The sequence below is a fragment of the Coloeus monedula genome (genome assembly GCF_965178545.1).
Source record: "Coloeus monedula genome assembly, chromosome: 21".
Taxonomy (NCBI): domain Eukaryota; kingdom Metazoa; phylum Chordata; class Aves; order Passeriformes; family Corvidae; genus Coloeus; species Coloeus monedula.
The window spans coordinates 6078235-6102577 of NC_138801.1; the positions used below are offsets into that span (position 1 = coordinate 6078235).

Consider the following 24343-nt stretch of genomic DNA (forward strand, 5'->3'; position numbering starts at 1 on the left):
ATTCTGTGACACCACACAGCCATCCTCAGAAGGGCTGTCACTGGGCCACCGTGGGGTCTGGGGCCAGGTGGGGCCGGGTTCAGCATGGTGGTTCCCCCTGTCAGCCCTTCCCATGCTCTGCTCCCCTGGGGGCCTCCTTTAAAGGACACCCACAGGACAGGGGGTCCCCTTGAGGAACGGGATAAAAGTTTATTGGATGTAAGAACCAAACCCATGAGATATGTACATGTATTTACATGACAAAATGAATAAGCCTAATTATTTACAACAAGGACCATCCTTCACAAGTCTGTACATCAAGAAGTAATCGTGATATTTACACACGGGATCCAGAAGCTGTGGGCAAGACGGAGATGGAAAAAAACAAAACCAAAGGGTTGAGGTGAGGGGCACCATGTAGTCATGGACCTTGGGAGGGCTGGCTGGTGGAGGCCGGTGCTGGCCTGCTCAGACACTGTCCCCAGCCTTCAGGGTAGTGATGTGGACCCCTGGCTTGTGTCCTGAAGAGGTGGGTGGTAGATTTGAGATGGCTGCTTTTCCTCCTCTTTGTCTCAAAATTGCTGACCTGCACCTCAGTGCCTTTCTGGGCCATCTCTCCTCCTCCTGGTGCTGGGTGCCTGGTCCCTTCCCTTGCCCCACAGCCACTGGTGGGACATGGGCTGGGAGCTGGGGGTCTCCGAGGGTCTGGGGGGTTACAGCTCGCTGAAGCGCACCGCTGGCTCCAGCTTGTGAGACAGGGCAGTGAGGACCTTGTCGAACTTCTCGTAGCGCTCAGCCTGGCTGCTCTCAGCCCCACGGCTGCCCCAGAGCAGTCGCAGCTGGAACTCGGTGCTGAAGATTTCCAGCAGCTCCGCTCTGCCCTGGAAACCTGCAAGAGGGAAAGTCAGTTCCCTGGGATGGGATCCCCTGCACCTGTGGGATGCTCCATCCTGGTGCTGGAGCTGCACACTGGGAATGTGGCAGAGGGAAAGGGCTTTGCTGTCCCCACTGCTTACCCTGCAGCTTCACCTCAGCATTGGTGTGGTAGAGCCCACCATGGTGGGCCACCATCCGTGCTGCCTCCAGGTGGGCCATGACCACCTCCACGCCATTGTCGGTGGCCTCCCAGGACTCGGGGCTTTCCGTGAGAGCCTCATCCCGCTCCAGGAGAGTCACAAGAGGTATGATGTGGGGAAAGGTGGTGTTGGTCAGTGGTGGCCCTTCTGAGGAGAGAGGCACTCTTGGGACCCCGCATGGCCCCGTGACACTGTGTCCCCCTCCCCATCTCCCTGTGGAGTGCTCATGTGGCCAAACACTGCCATGAAGCCAGGCTGCCACCATGCTCCCAGGAGAGGCTTAAGGGCTCAGCTGGACACAGCAGCTGCTGTGTCTATTCGATCGCTGTGCCTGGGGCCATCGCCTCGTTTAACACCAGCTCCTCCCAGCCAGGGTTTCTGGCTGTGCTGGGAAGGGAAAGCTGATGGCCCTGCTCAGGCTGCATTTCCCCGGGCTGCAATGAGGAGCAGGTTTGCAGACCACAGGGCACCGGGCACTAGAGACACATGGCTTTTCATCTTTCCAGCTGGCCGTCCTGTCCCTTGGTTTGGCACTCACCGCCATGCAAGCATGAGGGTTTGGCTCAGCTGCTGGTTTTATTTAGTTATGAAATGCTTCCTCAGGAAGGAAGGGGCAAACAAGGCCAGACGGGCTCTGCCGAGTGCTGGGGCGGTTCAGCAGCCAGAGGGGAAGCGTCTGGCACTAGCTGGGAGAGGGTCAGAGCTCTCAAAGAGTGACGCCATGCCCAGACAAAAGTGGGAAGGAGAAAGCAAGTGAGATAAGGGCAGCTGCTCCTGTTACCTTTCCCTTCATTCAGGCTCTTCAGGAAAGGCTTAAGCTTCTTCTCATAGAGGATCGCACCCTCCGTGTGCCGCTGCCGCAGCACCATCCAGGTCTGCTCCAGCCGGGCGATCTGAAAGGAGATGGGGCAGGTAGAAGGTGCTGGGGGCAGCACAGCTTCCAGGCACCAAGGAGAATAGCCTGACCCTGGAGCTACAGTCCCCAGCCTCGCACACAACAGTGCCTGCTGCTCCCAAAAACAGCCTCCTCCACCAGTGCTCATGGCCAGAGACGGCACATCCCTGGCACTGAAGCTAGGCTTAGGATTTCTCCCCCTGCCTGTGCCCCAGGACAGCAACTTCCCTGCGTTGCAGCAGCCTTGAAGATGAGATGCAGGGAGGGGGCAGCCGTTCCACCTCCTTTGTCCAGGCAGGAAGCAAGACTTCCCAGCTGGGCTCAATTTAAAATTGAATTTTAATCTCTTTTCATCTTCCAAAGGGAGCAGTGTGGCCCGGAGACGCTGCTGCCACAGCCTTGAGACTGATTGGTATTGTACCGGAGGGCAGATTCATTTCCTCCCAGGAACACAGCCCAGCACAAAACAAAAAGCCCAACCACCGAAAAACAATTGGATCCTGGCGGGATTAGGCTGCCTGCTCTGTGGAGGGGATGGCTCTTCTCCTTCCCTGCTTGCATCCCAGCAGATGTGGCCCCATTCCTCCTACCCTGGGCATTTTCCCCTTTCACCCATCCCAGTGACTGTTGGAGCCTGCAGGACACAGGGAGAGGGATGCACTTTGAGCAAGAGGCTGAGCCCAGGCCATGAGGACGAAAGGAGCGTCCCCCTACCTGTGTCATTTCCAGGGCACTCATCACAGCTGCAAAACTGAACATATTCCCCATGGTGCTCTTCAGCTCGGCAGCCAGCTGGATGGTTTTGTGGAGCAGGGCCGCCCGCTCCTCCGTGCTGCCTGTGCAGCCCAGGATGTCCACGGCAATCATGATGGACATAGTGTGAAATCTGCCAAGGGGTGAGACACAGAGCAGGGTCAGCATGGGGAAGGAGGGTGCTCTGGGGGCTTAGACAGGACTCCTCCTCTCCCTTCCCCCATGCCAGGCTGGGAACACCCAGGGGAGCTGGACCAGGCCACGCAGGGCAGGCTGTGGGCTCATTTTGGCCATGCTGTGCCGTACCGTTCCAGCAGGTCCAGGCGGAGCTGGTGGCCGTGGGGAAGGGTGAGCAGCTCCATACCGGAGCTCACCCCCATGAGCCGCTGCATCTCCACCGTCACACCCAATATCCGGGCGACCTGGGAAGGAAGGTGAAAGCTGATTAGACCTTTGTTAATTGAGGAGAGGCTGAAGTGTCCTTGGGCAGCCTCTTGCCCCAGCCCAGCCTCTGCCTGCCCTGGCTGATACAGCATGGCAGAGCCCAGTAGGGGGGCTCCAATGCTCAGGGGTTGCCTGATGCACTGATCCCTGCCAACCCAGACCGGAGGGCAGCAGTGCCCATCCCTCCCTCCTGGCCCTGGCCATACCAGGCAGTCCACTTTGGTGATGTGTTTGGCCAGTGTCTTCACGTCCACCTCTGCCAGCAGCTCTTTGACTTTCTTTAGCACAGTCATCTCCAGAGGTTTGTTATCCAGGGGGATGAGCAAGGACTGGAAGGCAGCAGGGTTGAAGGAGGAGGTTGTTTCCATGGTAGGGGGCACAAAACCCATGAAGTCCAGCTCTGCTTTCAGCCTCTGCCCTGCCTCTGCTTCCCCAGAGCTGTTCTCCACAGTCCCTCTCTGTCCTTCCTCCACCTTTAGCCTCTCCACGTAGCTCTTTGTTGGTAGCTGCTTGGTGTCGTGGGCTGGCCGGTCCCTGCTGATGGGCGAGGTGGGGTGCAGCTGGCAGTAGTGCCCCGTGTCTGGGTCGCTGTAGCTGTTCACAGAGGGAGACGGGGAGGCGCGGGCATACCCATGGCAGGGAGTCGAATGGGAGCTGTGGGCAGGGTCTGGCAGAGGTTTGCTGTTGTTCCCATGGCACAGCTGGGGTTCACTAGACCTTCTTATGACTGGAGAGGCTGGGGTGATTCCAGATGCTTGGCAGGCATGTGGCTTTAGCCGTGTGACTGTAGGGAACAGAGGAGTCACTTATCAAAGCCCGGAGATGCACACACACATAGGGACCATAGATGCAGCAGCCCAGGGACACGGGGCTCAGGAAAACCCCACTGCAAAAACAGAATAACCTGGTCCCAGGACAGCTGCACAATGATGCAGCTGAAGACTGGCTGAGGTCCTGTCCCTAAGGTCCCCCTCCTCAGGTCCCTGCATCACAACAGTGCCAAGTCCAGGCTGATCCACAGCCCCACTGTCTCCAGAGGGATGGAGAGGGGCAATGCCTACCTGTGCTGTAGGCAGGTGATGCTGGGTTTTCAGAGATGGGGGACATCGGGGAGTGCAGGTCTTGGATCTGGTCCACGCTGACAGCACAGTTGCGAATGATGTCTCTGTGGTGGGGCAGGGACACGCTGGGGAGGGGGCAGAGGGTGCAGGTTAGTCCCTTAAAGCACGGCCTGGGCAAGCACAGAGGGACTGGGATGAGGGTTTGCTGCCCCAACACCTCCCTTGGATCATCACCGCCTTCCACAACTACCCATAACAAGCTCAGCTGGAGCAGTGAGCGGGCAGTCCTTGCAGCAGCTGGGAGCAGAAGGGGTCACTACCCACTGACCCCCATAAATCAGAGACAGACCTGCATGCAGGGACCTTGGTCCTACAGAGGAGAGCAGAGCAATGCAACAGTATGCCATGCCAAGGCATGGTCCACTCCAGGGTGCTGTGGGGAAATGAATCTGTCAAAGAAGTCATGGATGGTAGTTTTCTAGGGTTGTGCTGTGAAGTGGTATCTAATACTGTGTGTATTACTCTAAGTGGGAGCTCTGTTGGGCTGGTTAGGTGAATTGTTGCTCTGACTCAAAGCTTAGTAGAGCTGGAAAGTGCCTGGAAACGGGACTTGGGAAGTTGCATAACAAGCAAGGAGGTCTTGGGCTGGTGGGGCAGCAGTGGTGGCCTGATGAAAACACTGTCAATGGTGCTGCAAAAGATGCTGAGTGTGGGGAGGGTTGCAAGGAGTTATGGCAGGTAATTCACTGCCCTCCCTGCTGTGACTGAGGGCTGGGCTGCTGTGATGCGGTTGGTCATGAGCACTGTGCCTCAGCAGTGGGAGGAGGATGGGACAGCAGTGGCAGTGATAAGGGATTTGGGGAAAATGTGAGTGATGAGGAAAGACTGATGGATCTGCGCTCTTCTTCTGGAAACACATATGCTCTTCTGGAAGTCTGAGTGTTTTCCTTTTCCCAGCCATAACAGTTGGTTGCCTGTTTTCTGCTGGTGCATTCTCACCCTGTCCTTGGGCTCAGGTCAGGGTGGTGAGAAAGCAGCTTGGCTTAACAACAGGCTGTGTCCTGCTGGAGGCAGGAGTAGACGGGTCTGCCCTTGGCTGCTGCATGTGAGGATATGTGTGTGGCCCTGCCTTCCCTGCAGGGCTCTGGGCAGTCTGGGACTGCCAAAAGTAAGCCATACAAAGGAAGTCTCCTCCTCCACCTCTGGAGAAGCCCAGCTGGCCAAGGAAAATGTGAACAGCTCAGCTTTGTGAAGGCTGTGATCCAGGGTCTGTGCAGACTCCATCAGCACAGCCCCATCAGTCTCCTCCTGCCCACCAGGCTTTCAGCTCTACTTGGTAACTCCTTGAAAATGCTGAATGGAAAGGGCTCTGAAACTAAAAGGGCCATTCAAAACCAAAACCAAACAACAAATGCTGTCTTGGTGTCTGGGACTGACTCTCCTCTTATGTTTGCCTGGGAAAGCTCAGCTCCATGGCTCTAACAAGCCCTGACATGCTGGTAATCCTGGACTGGGTGATTGTAAAACACTCTCTGGCTTCTGGCCTGCGATGCTAAAGTCATGTCTGCTCACTGGGCGTCTGCTGTGGTAGCTCAACATGGCTGGCAGCCAGCCTGGGAGAAAACCCCAGTTCCAGCTGAGTACTGGTTCTTCCCATGCCTCTGCTGGTCTCTTTCTTCCATCCCTGATCCCAAACCTCTGCACCCAGAGAGCGGTGACTGAGCATGCCCTGCCTCCTTCCTGAGGCCGATCCTCTGCTCAGCTGAGCTGGGATGAGACTGCATGCTCACCTGGTTGGGCACCCCTCAGCCCTGGTGATCTTGTCTGCGGTCAGACCGTCTGTCATGGTGATGCTCCTCCTCTTGATGTGCCCTCCTTTCTGGGTGGAGGGGCTGTGGGGTCCCCCGTGCTTCCCGTTGGCCAGCCCGTAGCTGGCTTCCAGGTACCGCAGGGGGAAGGTGCGGTTGATGGGGCAGTAGATGATGGCCCCGCTCTGCTCCGAGATGGCCTTGCGGTTGCCCACGTAGAAACGGACAAGGGCAGGCACGTTATCAAAGCTCTCTTGCTCAAAGAGGTACTGGACATGGGTATGGCCATCGCTGGACTTGACTGTCACCTTGTTGATCTTGAAGTGCAGCGGCTCGTTGCGCCAGCGGCACGTCAGCACGTAGTCGCCCAGGCTGGTGAGCGAGTCACGGATGAGGAAGTCGCCATTCCTCTGCACAAGGCTCTCAGACACCTGTCAGGGGGATAGGGCACAGCTCAGCCACAGCCACACTGGATGGGCCACGGGGCATGAGTGGATGCTCTGCTGGGGTGTTATTCGGGGCACTGGTTTTTCCCCTCACCCCTGGCTCTGAGCCATAGGAGGGCATTTGCTGTGGCAAAATCAGGCAGCTCAGAGTTAATGAAGCTCTTGACCAGAGGTTTCCCAGAGGAAAAGGCTGGTGGTTCCGTGTGGCCTCAGAGTGCTCTCCCACAACATTCCAAGTAAAGGGTGCCCGGAGCCACCCACCTTCCCCATCTCACCTCCCGGGGGATGCGGCCGTGGTACCAGGCATGGCTGCGCAGGTCGGTGCTGCTCAGCTTCAGCTCCTCTTCCAGCTCCTTGTGAAGCTTTTCTGGTGATGAGTCGAGGATGTACTTCTCCTTGGAGAACTGTACAGGAGAAGAGAGAGTGTCAGGCAGTGCAGCAGTGCAGGGACTGGGGAGGGAAGGGCTGGCAGGATCCCCACATGGGGACTGTGGCACCTGCCAGGAGCACAACTGTCCCCAAAGGCCAGGTAACTCAGCTGTGCGTGAGGATTACTGCTTGTGGCAAAGGATGTAGTAATGTGCCTGTTGATGGCCAGGTCCTGTCACCAGGAGCACTTGGATGGTCTCCTGGTGGCACGTCCCTATTGTGCCTGGCCACCTGCGCCTGGTGTGCTGCCTCTCTGCCCCAACTAAGAGCTGAGTGTGGCTGGGCAGGAGAAAACCTGCCCCAGCTCCCCCTTAAACATCTCTGGGGCTGAACTGCCATGGGAAGCATTCTTTCAGGAGGAAATCTGCATTATTCCTCCTTTAAACATCCACCACAGTTCCCCCTTCAAAGGGTTAACTCATTGCTTAGCCTGATGGCAGCATAAATAATAATGACAAATGTAAAGGGAACCTTCTGCATTGAAATTAGCTTTTAGAAATTAGCTTTCACCAGCACTGGTGCACCTGAGCCTGGAGGATGCAATTTGCCCCCTCCCTTCCCCTGGAGAGATAAGGGGTGATGGCATCATGTCTCTGTTGGCTGGAGCCTGCCTGCCTCCCTCCCTGCCTGCCACTGGGCCAGTGTTCCCAGCTGCTGGCATGGTGAAGCCAATGGATGTTTGGGGAGCTGAGCACAGGTTTGGGGTTCCTGTGTGCTTCACCTGAGGCTGGTTCTCCTGGTCGACACAGTGGCTTTAGGATGCTCCTGCTGTGGAACCAACACAGCTGCATGGTGGAGCAGGGCCTGGGAGCCAAGACTCCTGGGTTCCCTCCATATCCCAGATGTGTGCTGTCCTGAGAGGGGGATGCGTGCCTGCCATGGACTAAGAAGCTTGGATGGGGCTACTGGGGTGTCCTGTTCCTCTGTTCCCATGAGCGAGGGGGGCTCACGGTGCAGTGCCAGTGTGAGGAGGCAGCAAGGGCTGACCCAGCTCCTTGGTGCCTGTCGGGGCAGGATTCTGGTGATGTCTCGCAGGACAGGCATGGGCTTGAAGCCCTGCTGACACTGCTCTGGCACTGCCAGAGGAGCAGGCTGGCACTCGTGGCTGGCCTTATGTGGCAGCTGGTTCCCTAGAGCATAGGGGGCTGCAGCCCCATGCCAACACATCAGGGCCTTGCCTTGGAGCTGAACTCTTTGCCCGGTGCCTCATCCTCTGTGTCCCATATCAATTCCCTCTGCTTCTCTACTGGTTGTGAGCAAGGGAAAGTGTAGAGCACTGTGCTGCTCTCCTGCCTTGTACCCATTGCTCTTGCAGTGTTCCTGGGACCCCACAAAGTCCCTCAGCAGGACCCTGACCCCAGGTCTCTCCTTCCCTGGAGATGTTCCATCCCTCTTGGTAGCTGCATTCATCTGCCAAACCAGGCAGAGATCCTGTGCTGGGGATCCTGCTCCAGCCTGGGGAGATGGAAGGAGGCAGTGGCAAAGGGCCTGTGCACTGGGACTGTGCTCTCCAGGGCTTGCCCTCACCAGCCTGGACCTGCCCTTATTCCTCCCTTCCTAACTCCTGTCAAGGCAAAGGTGCTGGGAGAGTGGAAGCAGCCTATGAAAACAGTGTGGATTGAACTCTGACTTGCTCATCCAACCATGTTTATTCCCCTTATGAGAGGGTCCCTTTGACTGGAGCTACAGGGATGTGTTGATTGTCCTCCCCGACCAAGGGCTGCAGGGAGCTGAGCTCTGCTGCTGCTCTGGGCCCTCCTGGAGACAAAGCCACCCGGTGCTGCTGAGCCCGATTAAAAATAAATGGTAGCTGGCGGATGCTGCAGGGGTCTGGCTGCCTCCTGGGGGGCCCAGGCCGAGCAGATGCTGTTTCCATGGCGATAAATCCATTGCCACAGAGCAGACCTGGCTTGGCCCAGGGATGGTGGGGGACCCTTGACTGCAGCACCCTGTGACACGGTTCCCCCCAAACTCTGCTGTCTGTGCAGGCGAAAGTCATCAGAGCTGAGCTGGGAGCAGTTTGGATGACAGCTCTCCCCCCACCACCCCTAGAGCAGGGATTAGTGCCTGTTCTGCTCAGCACTGTACATCTGGGTTTTCCTCCAAATCCTCCCCATGCAAATGTGCAGGATAACAAAAACACAAGCCCAGCTGAGCAGTGCCCGGTGTCTCCAAGCCCAGATTTGGGCAGCAGCTGACTGGCATCCATGCCAGGAGCCATGAGCAAAACTAGCAGGAGAGAACAGGAGGTTTGGGAGAGGCAAGGAAGGTTTTGCATCTTGCAGATAGGGGAGGGAGCCCAGTTGTGAGCGGAGGGTGTCAGGAGCCACCTTCTCCAACCATATGGAGGGCACTGTCCCTTTGGCTCCTTGGCCTGGCAGTGAGATCCCACCCGATTTGCAAGACCACCAAGAAGGCACTGCTTGGAGTGATTGTGAAGCTATAATGGCTGGGGAGGCAGCATGAGACTGACCATGGGGAGCCCTTTTCCTTGGTGTGATGTGACTGAGACTGGTCCTTTTTGTGAGTCTCTCATGCTATTCCAACCTGCTGCCAAAATCAGCTGTCTGCTCCCCCTTCTGTGTGGGAACTGGGCTCCCCACAAGCCCTTGGTGCAAAAGACCCCTGTGCTGTGGAGGGATGTGCTTCCTCCTGAGCTCTTCAGCAGTACTCGAGTTTCCTCCGCTCCGTTGGGAGCATGTCTCGGAGGAGCTGGGCTTGCCAGCTGGCCAGGTGCCGAGGCACTGGCAAGGCCTGGCATGGCACGGCCTGGCGAGGCGGCGTGGGCCAGCCGGGCGCTGTCAGGAGTGTGTAAGCGGATGTTTGAGAGCTGCGCTGAAAAGGCACCACTTGGCACTCCTGGCCATGCCAAGGAAATGTCTAAAGTTGCACGGCCCCATGTGAGGTCTTGCATACCAGTGGGTTGGGTGTGGGGAAAAGCCTGGACTCCTATTAGCATCTGGCTGGAGTGCATGGTGCTGGGCTCCTGCATGAAGAACCCAAGGCCTCTTCCAGCTGAGCAGGAAGAAATGGGGATCAGAGCGGTTCTCCAAACCAGCCGCACGAGACAAACCAGCTCAGAAGCTGCCAGAGATGATGCCAAGCTTTGCTTGAGGAATCCCAACCAGCAGCCAAGCTGGCTTGGCTGGAGAAATGAGAGTGCCCCGATGGGCTGTTTCACAGTCCTGGGACAGGGGAATCCTCTGGAGCAGCTATGCAATGGGGCAGCTGCCATGAGAAGGCAGGTCCTGAGGCTCTCCATCCCTGCCTGCTTCCCTGACTCTCTATGCTGCTTTCTTGATGGAGGAAGCGCTTCACAGCTGAGTGGCAAGGACTGGAACTGGTAGTGGAAGGGCAAGAGCTGCAGGGATGGAGGGTGCTGATGCCTGTGGTATGTGTAAAACAGCGGCTGCCGCTCTGCCTGCTCTAAGGAGAGCTTCAAAGGCTGGCATTTGGCTTTCTCTCCTTGCAGAGGTAATCTTATGAAACTGGAGTGATTTCCATTCTGCTTTCCTGCTCTTCCCTCCCAACCTGGAGGAGTTGCAGATGAGGATGAAGTCAGCTTGGAGAGCAAGGTGTACTCACACCCCACCCTGTTGATAACATCTGACTAACCCCAAGGCACCAAGCACATCTGTTCTCCCTCCTGCTCATGCTGCCTACTCTGTGCTGGGACCCTCTCTAGGGAAATCCAAGCCCCTTCTGGAGTTCTCCACCCCTGCTCTGGCTGCTGGAGCAGCTCTGGGGCCTGGGAAGCAGAACTGTGAGGAAATGGAGTAACAAGCCATTGGGAACAGGTGTCTGGGGAAAGCCACAGACTTGCATGAGAGGTCTTCTCTGCTTCCTCCACACCTGGCAATGGGCTACTTCAGCGATGTATTTTGGAGCAAACATCCTTGCTGAGCATCACGGCAAACCCAAGAACCATTCTGCCTGCCTGATGCAGGACTGCTGCACTCACCAGTCCAGGTACCATGCAAAAATGGTTACTCCACCCTGCACGACCACAAGAAAATCCCAGCACAAACAACCCCCAGGTTGTTATGGGCTTGGTCTCAGTCTGCATGTTCTGCTGAGAACCAGCCTGTCCTGCTGATCTTGATACTCATATGGAAAAGAAATCACTTGTTCCTCTGTCCTCTCTTGCAATGACTCTAGGAATCTAAACAGCCTCTGAGAAGGCATCAAGCCTATCTGCCCACCCCACAGGTGACTGAAGGCATCTCTTGGTTATGTCACATCTCCATTAGTTCCCACTGAAGGCAGATCTCAGCTCAAGTTCTTTGTTCTGGAGTTCAAAGCCCTTCCTAGGACTAGTCCTGGCTACCCTCATGGTCTCCTCTCCCCTTGGCCATGCTCCTTTGTGGCAGCTCTGGAGCAATTCTGTCTCACTGGCAGGGGTGGGGTACAGCTAGCCAGGAACATCTGGGTGCTCTAAGATGGGACAAGCACTCCAGGTTGTGTGGCAGGGTGGCGGAGTATGCTGCTACCGCTGCCCTGGGGTAGTAGGTCTCCAATGCAGTGATGCTGTGTGTGTATACACACATTTCCATCTATCTATATATTACTTATCTCACTCCAAGACGGCAGCAGCGGCTGCTGCTGCATCCCTTTTCGGAGCTGCTATTGGCCAGAAATGATGTCAGTGCTTCCCAGGCTGGGTGCACCGCCATTGGCGGTGAGCAGGGATGCGGCTGTCAGCTGGAAGCGCTCCAGTCATTCATGGGGACTTCAGTGTGTGTTTGCTGGGCACGCTTGGACACAAATAGATGGTGAAAGATCTGGCAGAGCCAGGTGAGCACTTAGGGCTTCACTTTTAACTCTTTCTGGAGTCAAGATGGAGTGCCCTTCATCCCCTCTCACATCCCTGCACAAGAGCCAGATGCTCACCTGTCTCTCCCTTGTTCTGGCAGCAGCTGGCTGAAAGCACCTGCTCACCCCCTGCAATGTGCAGCCCAAGGGCATGTCCCCGTGTTGCTCAGTGGCCTTTGGACAACTGGAAAAAGCTCTGCTGCTTTTCCCTCTTCACCCCCACTAGCAATCAAAATCCCTGGCTTTGCGCTGAGATCAGCCGCAATCATGACAAGACTTGAAATGCTGCTTCTGGGCTCCGTCTTATCCAGAATAATCTCTAAAGCTCGGCACCTACCTCACTCAGCAGGAGTACTGAATCAGACTGTCAGCTCTCTTGGCTGCCTTCTAACTTGCAGTATACTACAGCTCGTGCTTCAGACCAGAGCTTGGCTCCTGCAGTCCTAAACACCTTTGCTCTCTCAGTAAAGGAGGGAACCAATTCCCCCCATGGCCCTTGTGCGAATGCTAGAGTCCAAAAATAGGACACCTAGACTCATGTCTGGACAGTGGCAATGCTGGAAGCACCACAGGACAGGTGACAGATGGATCCCAGCTTTCTCCCACCAGTCAGACCTGTGCAGTGCAGCACAGAGATGGAGACCCGGGCCAAGAAGCTGCATGTTCATCTGGGCTCGATCTCCCTCCTGTGCTCAGTGATGCTCCGGGCACGTGCTGCCTTTTGGGGGATTCTAAATACTCCCCTTCATGAGGTCTGCTGCAGGTGAGGACTCCCTGCAGAGACTTTTCTACCTGTCAAAGCGCTGGTCCGGGGGATGTGGTGGCTTTGGCTGCGTCGCCCTGGCTGCGGAGGGGCCGAGCTCTGCCCCCCGACCCCTCTGCTCGGCTCACCCCGCGCTCGCTGCCGCCTCGTTGAGCGCAGCCGGCGCGCTGCCCGCACCGGCTCCGTGTGAGCGGGGGGTACCGCAGGGCTCCCCGCATCGGAGCAGACCCCGGCGGATGAACGGCCGGGGGTCCCCCGTACGCTTCCCCTCCCGCTGCCCCCGCCGCCTTCCCCACGCGTGCGGCTGCCCGGCGGCACCACGGGGGCTCCGCGCCGAGCGCACGGCAGCCGGCGCGGTCCCACCGCCGCCCCCGCTCACCTGCACCTGCATGAAGGAGCCGCGGTAGAAGCAGCAGGCGGCCGCGGACAAGGCGCTCCACAGGCTGCACCGCTCCGTCATGGCGCGGCGCGCCCGGCGGGGGCTGCCCCGGCCCGGGCTGCACCGCCGCTGCCTCCGCCGCCGCCGGGCTTCAATTTCAGCCGCTTCCCCGATTACCTCATCCCTTGTCGGCGGCGAGGGGCGGGCACGGTGCGGCAGCTCCGCCCCGGCCCGCCCCGAGGGACCGCCCCGGCTCCGGGGATCCGAGGAAGCGGCACCTCGGGGGGAAGCGGTACCCGGGCTGTCTGCGCCCTGCGCGGGGGAACTGGGAACCAGCTCCTCCAAGGGGAACCTGCTCTCGCATGCCACAAAGGGAACCAGCATCCCTGAGGGGATCGGGCACTCCGGCTGCCTGTGCTCTGAGGGGAACTGGAAACCAGCTCCTCCGAGAGGAACCGGCACTCCCATGTCGCAAAGGGAGCAGGCATCCCTGAGGGGATCAGGCACCCCTAAAGGGAACCGGCAATCCCATGTTGCAAAGGGAAGCAGCATCTCTCAGGGCATCAGGCACCCCGGCTGCCTGTGTCTTGAAGAGAACCGGCACCTCTGAGGCTATCGGGCATCCCTGAAGGGAACCAGCACCCCGGCTGCCCGTGCCCTGAGTGGAACTGGTTCCTCCGAGGTGACTCAGCTCCTCAGAGGGGAACAGACACCCCTGAGGGGAACCAGCACCCCTGGCTGCCGGTGCTCTGAGAGAAACTGGCTCCTCTGAGGGGATCAGACACCCTGAGGGAACCCAGAACCCTTTTTCTCCCCATCCCAAATCTGCCTGCTCTCCCCAGTGATGCCCATGGGTCAGGGACAGCCTTGTCCCCTCTTGCCCATCCTGTCTTCTTTCACCCCCACATGATGATACCTTTCTGAGGGATACACCAGTGCCCACCTCACATGGCAGGGAGCCGGCTGCCTGTTTCCTGTGTAGGCTGTCTCTGACTTGTGTTTAATTAAGGCTCTGCTTCGGTTTAATTAAGGCCACAGTATCACATATGGGATGTGCAAGGCAGCACTGATGACTCAAAGCATTGCTCCAGCCTTGACTCTTAAATAAATCCCCCAAACCCCTGCCTGAACCCACTGCTGGCAGCTGCTCTGTGCTGGGGACAGGCAGAGGCTCCCCCAGCCCTGGCAGTGACAGGGACCTACTCTTTGCTGTTCTCCCTCCACATCTGTCCTGCACTGCACGGCCTGGATTTGGCTGTGCTTCGGGAACTGGGGGCTTCACCCTCCCATCTGCAAAGCGTGTTCTGGCCCAAGGACCCCGATGCCTCCCGGGCAACACTGTGACCTCGGAGAGGTATTCCTGCTGCCACCAACCACAGAACTCTGCAGCCTTCCTGCTAATTAATTCAAACGAGCCCCTCACATTCCCAGGCAAGGAGACAGCATCCGAGCCTGATGAGATACAGGTCCCTGCTTGAGCAAGCAGCTCTTCTGCGCAGAACAAAGAGCTCAGAGGCGCTGGCTGGGCTCTCACTCTGCCCCTGGATTTGCAGGGGAGAGAGGAGACAGGAGAGCAGCACAGCTGAACAGCAGGACAGGCCGGAGTTGCGGGAGAACTGGTGGCAGCACGCAGCCTACGGGCAGGGAACATGGGGCAGCAGGTGCTCACGGGTTCCATGGGTGCCTGCAGCCCCACCAGCATGGGCAGGGAGCATGGACTCTCCTCCTCTCCTCCCGCCTGGGGCTGAGGGACAGAGCAGATGGCACTGTGCAGGGACATGCTGCTCCAAAAAGATGCAATGGTGAATCATGCTCCTGCTGGGGCTTCTCTCCTGTGATGGGCTCCATGGTTTCCTATTGAGGCTTTCACCAATGAGTGAGCAGGAGCCTCATGGGGTGCTGCAGGGTGAAGTCTTCCAGCTGTGCCTGTGCTGCCCCTCCTCACAGGGAAGCTGAAAATCCCTGACTGAGCTCTCATGAGGATGTGTGACAGCTCTCCAGATAGGTAACGTCTTTCTGCAGCTCCTTCACCTGCACAAAGGCCAAAGCTGGACTGGCTGGGATGTTGAAATAGAGAGCTGGGCATGCATTTCCCCGGGCAGCTTGGAAACACCAGCCCTTAGGCTATTATTAAAGCACATTAATTACCAAGTGCTTATTGATCCTGGCTTTCCAACCCTCTCTAGCTCCCGGTTGCACCTCTAATCAGGCCAGACCTGGTGATAGGAACACCAGTCCTGGCCGTTTTGCAGCTGAAGCTCAAGGGCTGATGTTTGGCAGATCCTTGGTGCGCACCTGGACGCAAATCTGCCTATCAGCCTTTGCTCATGAGGGCTTTGCAACACATCCTCTCCCTCTTCCTGACTCTCTCCTTCACCAGCTCTTTTCTTCCTGCCTTTCCTTGGCTCACCCCTCACCAGTGTTTCCCCTCTGCTTGTTTCCCTCTCAGCTATACGGACCAGTGGCAGATCCCAGCCCCATCCTCCCTTGCTCCACAGACAGGCACAGCACCCTGAATCCCACAGGACCTGGGGCTGAACACCCTGCAGCTGCATGGGCTGCCAGCCAGTCACAGTGCCTGCAATCAGCTGGAGTGTCCCTGTCATCCCGGTCACTCACACTCCAGATAATTACTTATTTGACTAAAATAGCTGCTGTCACTGCAGCCATCAGTTGCTTCCCTGGCCAAAGGGAAGTGGTGTATAAACCACAGCCCATGGGCTGTTTCTGGACACGACGGGGATGGATGAGAAATAACAGCCAGATAGCTTAGGTCCAGGATCTGACTGGATGGTAGGGAATTCTCCTGGCTCACCAAAAAGTACTTGATCCCAAAGGCAGAGCCATACCCATTGCTCCCCACCTGTATTGTTTTAGTCTATTAAATCATGACCCATAAAATGTGCCCATCTCTGGGTGCACACACAGACAGTGCCAGGGAAAACACCCCAAACTATTCTGTTCCTCCCCTCACCCCTCCTTGCCCCCACAGGACTTGCCTGTGCGAGCAGGAGTTTTTCTGCACATCTTGAGGTCCCCATACCAGGGCCCTTCTCTGCAGAGGCCAGTGTATTGGCTTTGCAGGGGAAAATGAACTACATCACACACAGACCCAATACACCCAGTCAGAGCTTTGTTGTCCTGGCACAAGTCCCACTTCCAGCCCTGTGAGCTCCCATTCTGCCAGTCCCACATGGCTTAAGGGCACAGAGAGGAGAACATCCCACCCAGGGAATCGCTCTGTTACACGTCAAAAACTCATCTGGCCGCAGTGCCCAGAGGCTGCCAGTTGCCAGATTCGGTGTGTGGGGTCCTCATCAGCCCCAGGGATGGATGTGCAGGGAGGTGACCCCTGTTAGAAGCAGCAGATGAGCTCAGGGTCCAGCCAGCTCTCTCCCAAGCTTGCCAGTTGATGCTGCCACAGAGGGTTCCCACATTTCCACATCTGGCTACAGCCACCACCAGGAGCCCCAAGTCCAAAAGACAAAGGTGCAGGGCTCTGTGCTAATTAGACCACCCAAGCTGGGCACCTCAGGTCACTTCTCAATGACCACATCTGCCCAGTGGCAGGCTAGATTAGATCCCCACTGGGCAACTGGACTCAGGAAGCTTCAACCCTCCTTAAACAAACACCCCAAATGCCATGGCATGGCAGTGACCACCCTGTCACTTCAGTTGGTTTCAGTGCTCTGTGCCCAAACCTCACAGCATCCCTGTCTGGTGCCCCATTGTGCCAGCAGCCTCCTGCAAAAGGGCTGCTCTCCTCCAGAGCCAGGCGCCTCACTAATGAATTTCTGGCCAGACATGAAGAGTCCTCAGGAATGTTAATAGTTTGCTGGAGGATAAGCAAGAGATTTGGAGAGATTTACACCAACTTTCATGTGACAGCCACGAAAGTGGCTCAAACCCTTCCGTTTCTTTACGTGGGGGCGGAGGGAGGAGGCTGCGTCTGTGGGTGTTCACAAGTATCTGGGAACATGAAATACAAGCAGCTCCTGTGGGAACAGCATTGGGGGCACCACATAGGGTTTGTGTCTCCTCTGTCTTCCCTGGCCTTGCCAGAAATATCTTCCAGGGCCAAAGAGAGAGCCCAGAGGAGAGGAGGGGTGCAGAACTGAGCACCCTGCTGGTGTAAGACCTGGACAGTTCCAGGGCCACCATCCTCTCTCCACCCCTGGCACCCAGCGGGGACAGGCTGTGATCATGCTCTGTGTCTTACCTTCACGTATTCACTGCCAGACTCCAGGCCATCATGGTGGCTAAAAGGAAGAGGAACAATAAAAATACATAAGTAAAGGGCAGTAAGTTGTGACATTCAGGTCAAAAGCAGTGGTGGAACAGCTGAGGGAGTTGGGGTCTGTGCCTCTTGTCTTGCTACGGTGCCAAGAGCATGGCCATGGTTTTGGGAGAGGTTCCCAGGGCCCCAGCAGTGTTCCTGCCTGCTCTGTGCCCATTCTCAGCACAGGGCTTATCCTCCCTAATACGATCAGGGGAGAATGAGGCCTTTTTAGAGGAACTCTCCCCAAATCGGCTTGGGACCTTGTGAGCTGAACCAGGGAGACCCAGCAGCCAGGCCAGGGTCCCCGCAGGTCACAGTGCTGGGGGATACATGCCAAGGTGGGGGGCCCTGTGTCCTGTTCCCTAGCAGAGTTGCATTCCCAGTAGGCAGCTGTTGGGACATGCCACCCAGACAAGCATTTCTGACTTTGTCTATGGCTTTGTGCGACCCTACAGAATTCAAACTCCCACCAAAGCTAGGCCTGAACTGTAATGTCCTGACTAGGACTGCTTTTCATGCTCTTATAGGTCCAGGTATATGTCTGTATGGAGGCATCCCAGGGGAACAACAGAGAGTTCAAAAGGAAAGAGGCTGGAACAGCCTGAGCTGGGATGTGCTACCTTGAGGTCTCACCTTTCAGAATAAAATACAAAAATCCAGATGTCCTTAACCAGAATCCAGAACCCATTGCCTCCCCAGTGCCAAGCTTCAGTATGGACATCCCACTGTTTGCCAAGGTCTCTAGCCTGAGCACAAGGCAGCAGAAGGGGCCTGGGGATGGCAGGCTGCCACACCAGGACAGGCAGCTGCAACTAAGGAATAGCCAAATCCAAGGGCATCACAGACCTGGGATGTCCCTTCCCTGCCAGGAGCCACCTCGTCAGACACACACTGGGAGCTGCTGAGGGTCCTGCACACAACCTCCCCCTGGGACCCGCACTGGTAGCAACTCTGGGGAGCCAAATTCCATCTCTGTGGGCTCTCTCCAGGTTGAGGGTGGTGCCTGGTGGCCTCCCCAAAGGGCAACAGGGATAGCAGAGGCAACCCCTGCCAGACATTTTTCCACTGGACATCCTCTATGGCATTACAGTGGGTTGTGACAGGGTCTATATGAGCTCCTCGTAGTGTCCAGCCCTCCAGAATACAATTCCCACTTCTGGAACCCTCAGAAGTCTTTAAAAAATGTGTGGATGTGGCATTTAAGGACACGGTTTAGTGGTGAACATAGCAGGGCCAGGTTGACATTTGGACTCAGTCTTAGTGGTATTTTCCAACCTTAGTGATTCTGTGATTCTCCAAGCCCACGCTGCAGAAACCGCATCCCCTGGTGTCCAGTTTGGGAGGGGAAGAAGGAGCTGGAAATCAAACCCATACTTTTTTGGAGGTGAAGAAAATAGTGGAGCAGTTGGGAGCAGGGATGGATGCAGACTCCCCTGGGCAGCTGTGGGCTGCCTGCCCTCCCGGGCACTGCCTCTCCAGCCTGTTTGCCCTTCACACGCCGCAGAGCTGCCTGGTGCTGCGAGAGCCGTGAGAAAAACCGGCAGGAGGATGGGGGGCCTCTGGGCAGGAAGTCGGGAGCATGGGAGCAGCTGGGAGACGCTGCGAGGGCCCGGACAGGAGAGGCCCCTGTGCCGGGGAAGGGCAGCAGCTGGGACCGCAGCCCCCCTGGTTCTGCACATTCCTGGAGGAAACGGCATTTTTGGGGGCAGACGAGCGCCTGGGAGAAATTCCAGGGCTGCCTTTCGAGTGCAGCCATGGCTGAGCTGCTGGGACCCGGAGCTACAGCAATGAGAGGGGGGGGTTGGTGGGGTGGCTGTTCCCTTTGGGCTTGGGAAGGAATCACCGTGACTTGCAAATGTGCCAAGCTCCAGGCTGGCTGCTGGGAACAGTCCAGGAGGATCCTGTGGGTCCAGCCCTGGTTTGAAGCCCAGGGTCTGCCTGCCTTGGAACACTGGTGCAGGCTGTACCCCAGGGGAACCAAATCTGGGCACCTTATGCCTCAGTTTCCCCCTCTGTAGAGCTGCATTGAGGGAGGTTTTGGCTGGCAGTGCTGCCAGAGGGGTCTGCAGGGAGTGTCAGGCAGTGCCTGCGGGAAGCAGCGTTTCCCGTGCCTCACACACGGCTGGGCGCACAGGGAAACCGAGTCATGTCCGCCCTGTGACCTGCCAGCAGTCATCTCCCGTTAGTCAGCATGTCTCTGCTGGAGTCACAGCCACCGCCTTGCTCTGAGCAGCTCCACAGGCTGGGTGCCACTCCCTGTCCCACAGCAGCACAATTTCCCCCCTCACAGGCCTGATTCTGGGAAAGCCCTCCTGTGTATGAGCATCCTCAGCCCATCCTGTCTTGGAGACTGTCTTTAGCAGGAATACTCCAGAGGGGCAGGTGAAAACGTGCCCCAGGGCCATGTTTGTTCCTCCCCAGGGAACACGCTGCTGCCATGGCCTGGCAGGAACAGACTGTCCCCATCCCCAGGGATGTGCCTGCGCAGGAGGAAGGGCTGGGGCGCAGCATTATCCCGGTCCCACTTCCTCCCACCGTCCCACAGCAGGGCCTGGCCTTGGGATGGCTCTGGCAGACGGCTCCTCCTTGAGGCAGGGGCTGTGGCAGGGGCTCTGGGTTGGAGTGTGGAGGGGCAGAAATAACCCTGATGCCAAAACCTGCTCTGGTCACTCTTGTGCCTCAGTTTCCCTGGCAAGCAGCAAGGCTACACTCACCATCAGGAAAACCACACAGGATGCAAAAAAGCATTTGGCCCCCCATTTTTGGGACCCCAAGTCCCCACTCCCCAGATTCAAGACACCCAGGTGACCCACCCGTGTTTCACTGCTGCTTGGTTCCCAGCCATGGTGGCTTGGGATCTAAGTAATTTCTGGGAGACGGAGGGTCTGGGTGAGCCCTCTGCACCCTCCTCGAGGACTCTCTGCCACTGCTGGGGCTCTGTGCTCACTGAAGGATGTGGCAGTGTCACCAGCCCCCCAAACCTCCGAGCCTCTGGCCCTCCGAGCTGGCCGCTGCCCCTGGCGCCGGGTCTGCTGTGGTTTCAGCAGCTCTTTCCTTGAGCAAACACCACCACGGGCTGGGGGCCTTGGCACCCGAGCAGCAGCTTCGGCATCTGCGTCGAAATTTTGTGCCCGCCCCAAGCGAAGCCCCTTCCCAGCCTCTTCCTCCCCATCCCCTCTGCTGTGCCGGGGTGCGAGGGGTGGCCAGGGGGCCGGAACCCCTTACCTGCCCTGTCCCAGGGTGGGAAACCTCCTGCCCAGCGCTGTCATCGGCCCTGCGGGATCCAGCAAGCGCCTCTGCTCCGGGATGGGGAGAAGTTCTCCCGCTCGCTCTCCCGCCTTGCACTGAGCGTCGGGACTTCGGGGCGCGCAGGGCGGTGGCAGACCCTCCTCCTTCCCGTCCCAGCCCTCCTCCGGCCCTCCCTTCACGGCGGGCAGGAATGTGTGGTCGGCACAGCCCGGCTCCCACCGCCGGCACGAATTTCTCCTCCTCACCCCGCTTACTGGAGCCACCCGGACCTCCCGAACGCTCAGTGTCAGGAAAAGGAGCCCCCGGCCCCGGGGCGGTGCAGGGGAAACAGGGACATCAGGGGCCACTTGAGTGCAGAGAGAGGAGAGTCAGGCCAGGGAAAGGGGGAGAAATGTTTTCGGGAGAAATTTGGAGTCGCCTTTGCCTGTGTCCCTAGTCCCACACCCTGCTGGGCTGGGGTTGTATTTGGCCCCTTATGCCCAGATGCCCAGGGGCAGGGGGCTAAAAATCCCTCTGGTTGATTCTGTGGTCACAACCCTCCAAAAAATCCACCCTGAGTCATCTCAGAGGGCTGAGCCTCCAAGTTGCCCCGGAGGGGGGAGATTGTGCCTGGAGTGGGGGTGTGTGTGCCCGGAGTGCGGGTTTACTGGCAGGTGATGAAATGGGGACAGTGTCTGGTTTCAGGATTTGCCCTATGCCTTGGGAGAGGCAGTGCTGCTCGGGAGAGGGGGAAAGGATAGAGGGGGTGGAAAAGAGGAGAGTGAGAAGCGGAGAAGGCTGTAACAGTGCTGGTGTGAGCTCTCCGCAGCAACACATCCTGGTGCTGGAACGCAGCCGCCGCAGGACAAAGAGGTGCCGGGGCAGAGCGGGGCTGCAAGATGTTTCCACCCCGTCCGGAAACAAGAGGGAACAGGAATCCCACAGGAAACCTCGTTCCCATGGAGCCGCTGACCTGACCATGCTCCAGCTGCGCTGTCCCACCGGCCAGGTGCATCCCGCTGGCACTGTGGGCACGGGGTGACATTGCAGTGACCCTGTTGTATCGCAGCCCCCTCCTCTTGCCCTGGAGGGGCAAAAAGGGGGGTCTTAGCAGAAGGCAGAGCAAACCTCAAAGGGCTATACCTGTCTGGGGAGATCTTGTCAGGATGCTCTTGTCCCTTTTCCAGGAGATCCCCATCAGTGGTCTCTGCTCCAGTTGCTGCATCAGGGTTTGTGGTTTGGCTGGGGTTTGGAGCCAGGCTGGAGCTCGGTGCCTCTGTCCTAGGGCAGGAGACATTCCCCACAGGCTTCTGGTCTGTCCTGGCCATCACTGCCTCCAGGGTGTCCCCAGACTCAGCCTCTTCCTCCTCCTGCTCTGCTTGTCCAGCAGCTGAGGGTGAGTCTGTGCCTGGGCCAGGGGTGCTGGACGTCTCAGGGCACTTGAGGCTGGGGAGCTGGGCTGTCTGGGGAGTTTTGTTGTTGGGAGTCCATTTCTCCTGGCAGTTCTGGCTACTCTTGTCTTTGCCCAGGCTCTTCCCTGCCTTGCCCAGATTCAGCCTGGGCATGGTGCCCATGTGGCTGTACATTTCCGATGACCGGGCGTAGGGACCAGGGCTCTTGGGCACGGTGTTGAGATCATCCTGGATGCTGTCAAAGGGCTCCCCTAGGAAGCCATGGGGAGGTGAGAGATGTGGCCTGAGGCTCTCGGGAGAGTTGGGGACCGCAGACATGCGCCGGAAGGTGAAGGAGCGGGGGATGCTGCTCAGGCTCCCAAAGCCCTTGAACTTGAAAAACTCTGGCAAGGAGAAAGGAGTGGTGAGTGTAGGGTTACTGCTGGCACGGTGTGATGATGGGGGGTCCTAGAGCCCCTGGTCCTGGGTTGGGGTGGGCATGGGGCACTGTGCAGCCTGGTGTCACTCTGTTACATCCACATCTGCAGTCCCCGCTTGGCATGACATCCCCGTGGGCTGGGGTGTATGTGATGCTGCTTGAGGTGTCTCTGCTGGGAACCCGGGAACTCTGCCCTGGTCCCTCGGGGAGCAGAAGTCTCCTGTGCCCTGGCAAATCTAACGGCTGCATCTTCCCACCACAGCTGAGGGGCGAGCAGGTGAGCAGGCAGCTCTAGAAATTATTTCAAATCTTTTCCTCCTGCCTGCTTTCCCCGGGGGACTCTGGGCAGGGCTGTGCCCATTCCCACAGCCTCAGGGCAGCCCTGCAGGATGCAAGAATGGGACACACAGCATCTCCCCGGGGGATGGGGGTCCTGAACACACATGACCTGCCCACATGTGCATGTCTCGCCAGCACGGTGGAGCAGGAACCAGCCACGGGCGCTGCTGCGGGCGGGAGATAACCTCCCCACTTCCTCGCCCGGCCCCTCGCCAGCTCCAGCTGCCACCTGCAAGTGCTGAGCACGAACATGTTCGCCGGAGAAATATTTGTAACTCCGGCAGGCGGCTTTGCATTTCACACCTCAGCCCCAGCTCAGCTCAGTGTGCTGCTGCTGCAGCGCAGCCTTGGATGGTGCTGGTGCCGGTGCTGGTGTCAGCACACGGGGTGAGCCAGCCTGTGGCCGCAGTGCTGTTGAGCAGGGTTTCCCTGCCTGCTCCGAGTGCTGTGGGCGGCCACCAGGGGTTTTGCAATGTTGATGCCGCCCTGGGACTCTGCAGAGCACGGCGGATTTGCCGGGGCAGGAAGCGACACGTTGCAGAGGTGCTGAGCAGGGACCCGGGTGTCCGGGGCTGCTCGGCCCTCGGATTCCCACCTGCAGCCTCTGCGGGGCATCCCTGCAGCTGGACAGGGCGAAGGGGCTGCATCCCAAAAGCCCCTCTGCAAGGCAGAAACCTTGTGGCCTGAGTGCAGTTAGAGGCAAAACTACTTTGGCAAAACATCCCCTTGTAGTCCAAGCATCTTCTGCTACCTGCTGCTCCTGGCACTGCTGCGAGGTGGGAAAGCCAGCACTGGGCAATTTCCCCATCTCCCCACCACTCTGCCACAAAGGAAAATCCCAGCTGGGATGGGGCCGCGGGTTTGGCCAGTGGAGGGGTCCCGGGGGAGCGGAGGGACTGGCCCCCCTCTGGCGCCGGCCCCGCGGCAGGAATGCAGAGAGCACAACCCAGTGCTGGGAATGGGGTGAAGGCCTCTGCAACCTCTCCCTAGGGTTCCGGGGGAAAGCCGAGGTCTGTGAGAAAGTGCAGAGCTCGCTCCCTGTGGGTATGGAGCACTTCCTCCCAGAAGAGCCAGTGGGAATCCATTCCCAGGCTCCCACCCCGGCTCCTCTGTGTCACCCCCATCCCTGTGCTGCTGGAGCACCCTGGGTCCTAGCCACCCTCAGCCCCCAGCACCAGCTGGTACCCTAGCTGTGCACCCTGAAGGGTGTGATTTAAAGAGTGAAGACCCTTAAACCCTGCTGTGCATCCCTCTGGTCACATCCCAGCATCCAGCACAGGGCTGGGCTGCAGCAGACTGGTCCCAGTCCCAGCACCCAGCTCCTGAGCCAGCACCAAGCCCTGGAGATGGAAACCCCCAAAGCCCCTCACCCCAATGAGTTTCCTAACAAGACCAGAGCCTGTCACAGCTCCAAACATCCCTGGGTGGGATGACCTGGGGAGCGTGTGAGCACACACTCACACTCACACTAACTCTCACACTCACACTAACTCTCACACATCCTCCTACCCACCGGGATGTCCAGGTGAGCACCCCATTGCCCACCCACCCTGTCCCGCAGCCACTTACTGAATTTCTTGAAGCCCCCTCGTTTCTGGCCCTCGGCCATGGCTGTGGTGCTTGGAGGCCGCGGGGACCAAGAGGGACAAGAATATAACTGTGAAGCCCTTCCCTGCTCGCTCCTCCCTTCCTGCCCCCCCCCGCAGTCACTCATCACTCGCTCAGCGTTTCCTCCTGTGTTGTCATCTGCTCCCGGCCCCCCTGCTGTCCCTGCCTGCCCTCACTCTGTCCCCACAGTTCCTGCAGTCCCCGTGGCTGCTTG

At 58.1% G+C, this 24343-nt stretch overlaps 1 protein-coding gene across 3 annotated transcripts; it reads right to left on the reverse strand.

Moving 5' to 3' along the window:
* Positions 1-169: 169 nt before the first annotated feature.
* On the reverse strand, positions 170-20457 carry SH2D3C (SH2 domain containing 3C). 3 transcript variants are annotated; one of them, XM_082295427.1, is made up of 11 exons: positions 20350-20457; positions 17065-17104; positions 6738-6866; positions 5999-6447; positions 4209-4333; positions 3354-3931; positions 3010-3125; positions 2665-2836; positions 1837-1948; positions 996-1199; positions 170-868 (listed from the first exon to the last, which is right to left on the reverse strand). In XM_082295427.1, the coding sequence occupies exons 1-11, from the start codon at positions 20391-20393 to the stop codon at positions 693-695; spliced, it is 2145 nt and encodes a 714-aa protein (XP_082151553.1). In that variant the 5' UTR covers positions 20394-20457; the 3' UTR covers positions 170-692. The 3 variants fall into 3 exon arrangements, with proteins under 3 accessions (XP_082151553.1, XP_082151551.1, XP_082151552.1); XM_082295425.1 differs by having other exon boundaries at positions 996-1202; XM_082295426.1 differs by lacking the exons at positions 17065-17104; positions 20350-20457 and adding an exon at positions 12846-12980 and having other exon boundaries at positions 996-1202.
* Positions 20458-24343: the final 3886 nt, after the last annotated feature.

Coding starts and splice junctions, on each gene's coding strand:
- SH2D3C (XM_082295425.1), bottom strand. CDS start 20,393: ATGACAGCGCTGGGCAGGAGGTTTCCCACCCTGGGACAGGGCAG. Junction 6,867..17,064: donor CTGGCAGTGAATACGTGAAG/GTAAGACACAGA, acceptor TCTCCTGTACAG/TTCTCCAAGGAGAAGTACAT. Junction 4,334..5,998: donor GCTGAGGGGTGCCCAACCAG/GTGAGCATGCAG, acceptor CCCCCTCCCCAG/CGTGTCCCTGCCCCACCACA.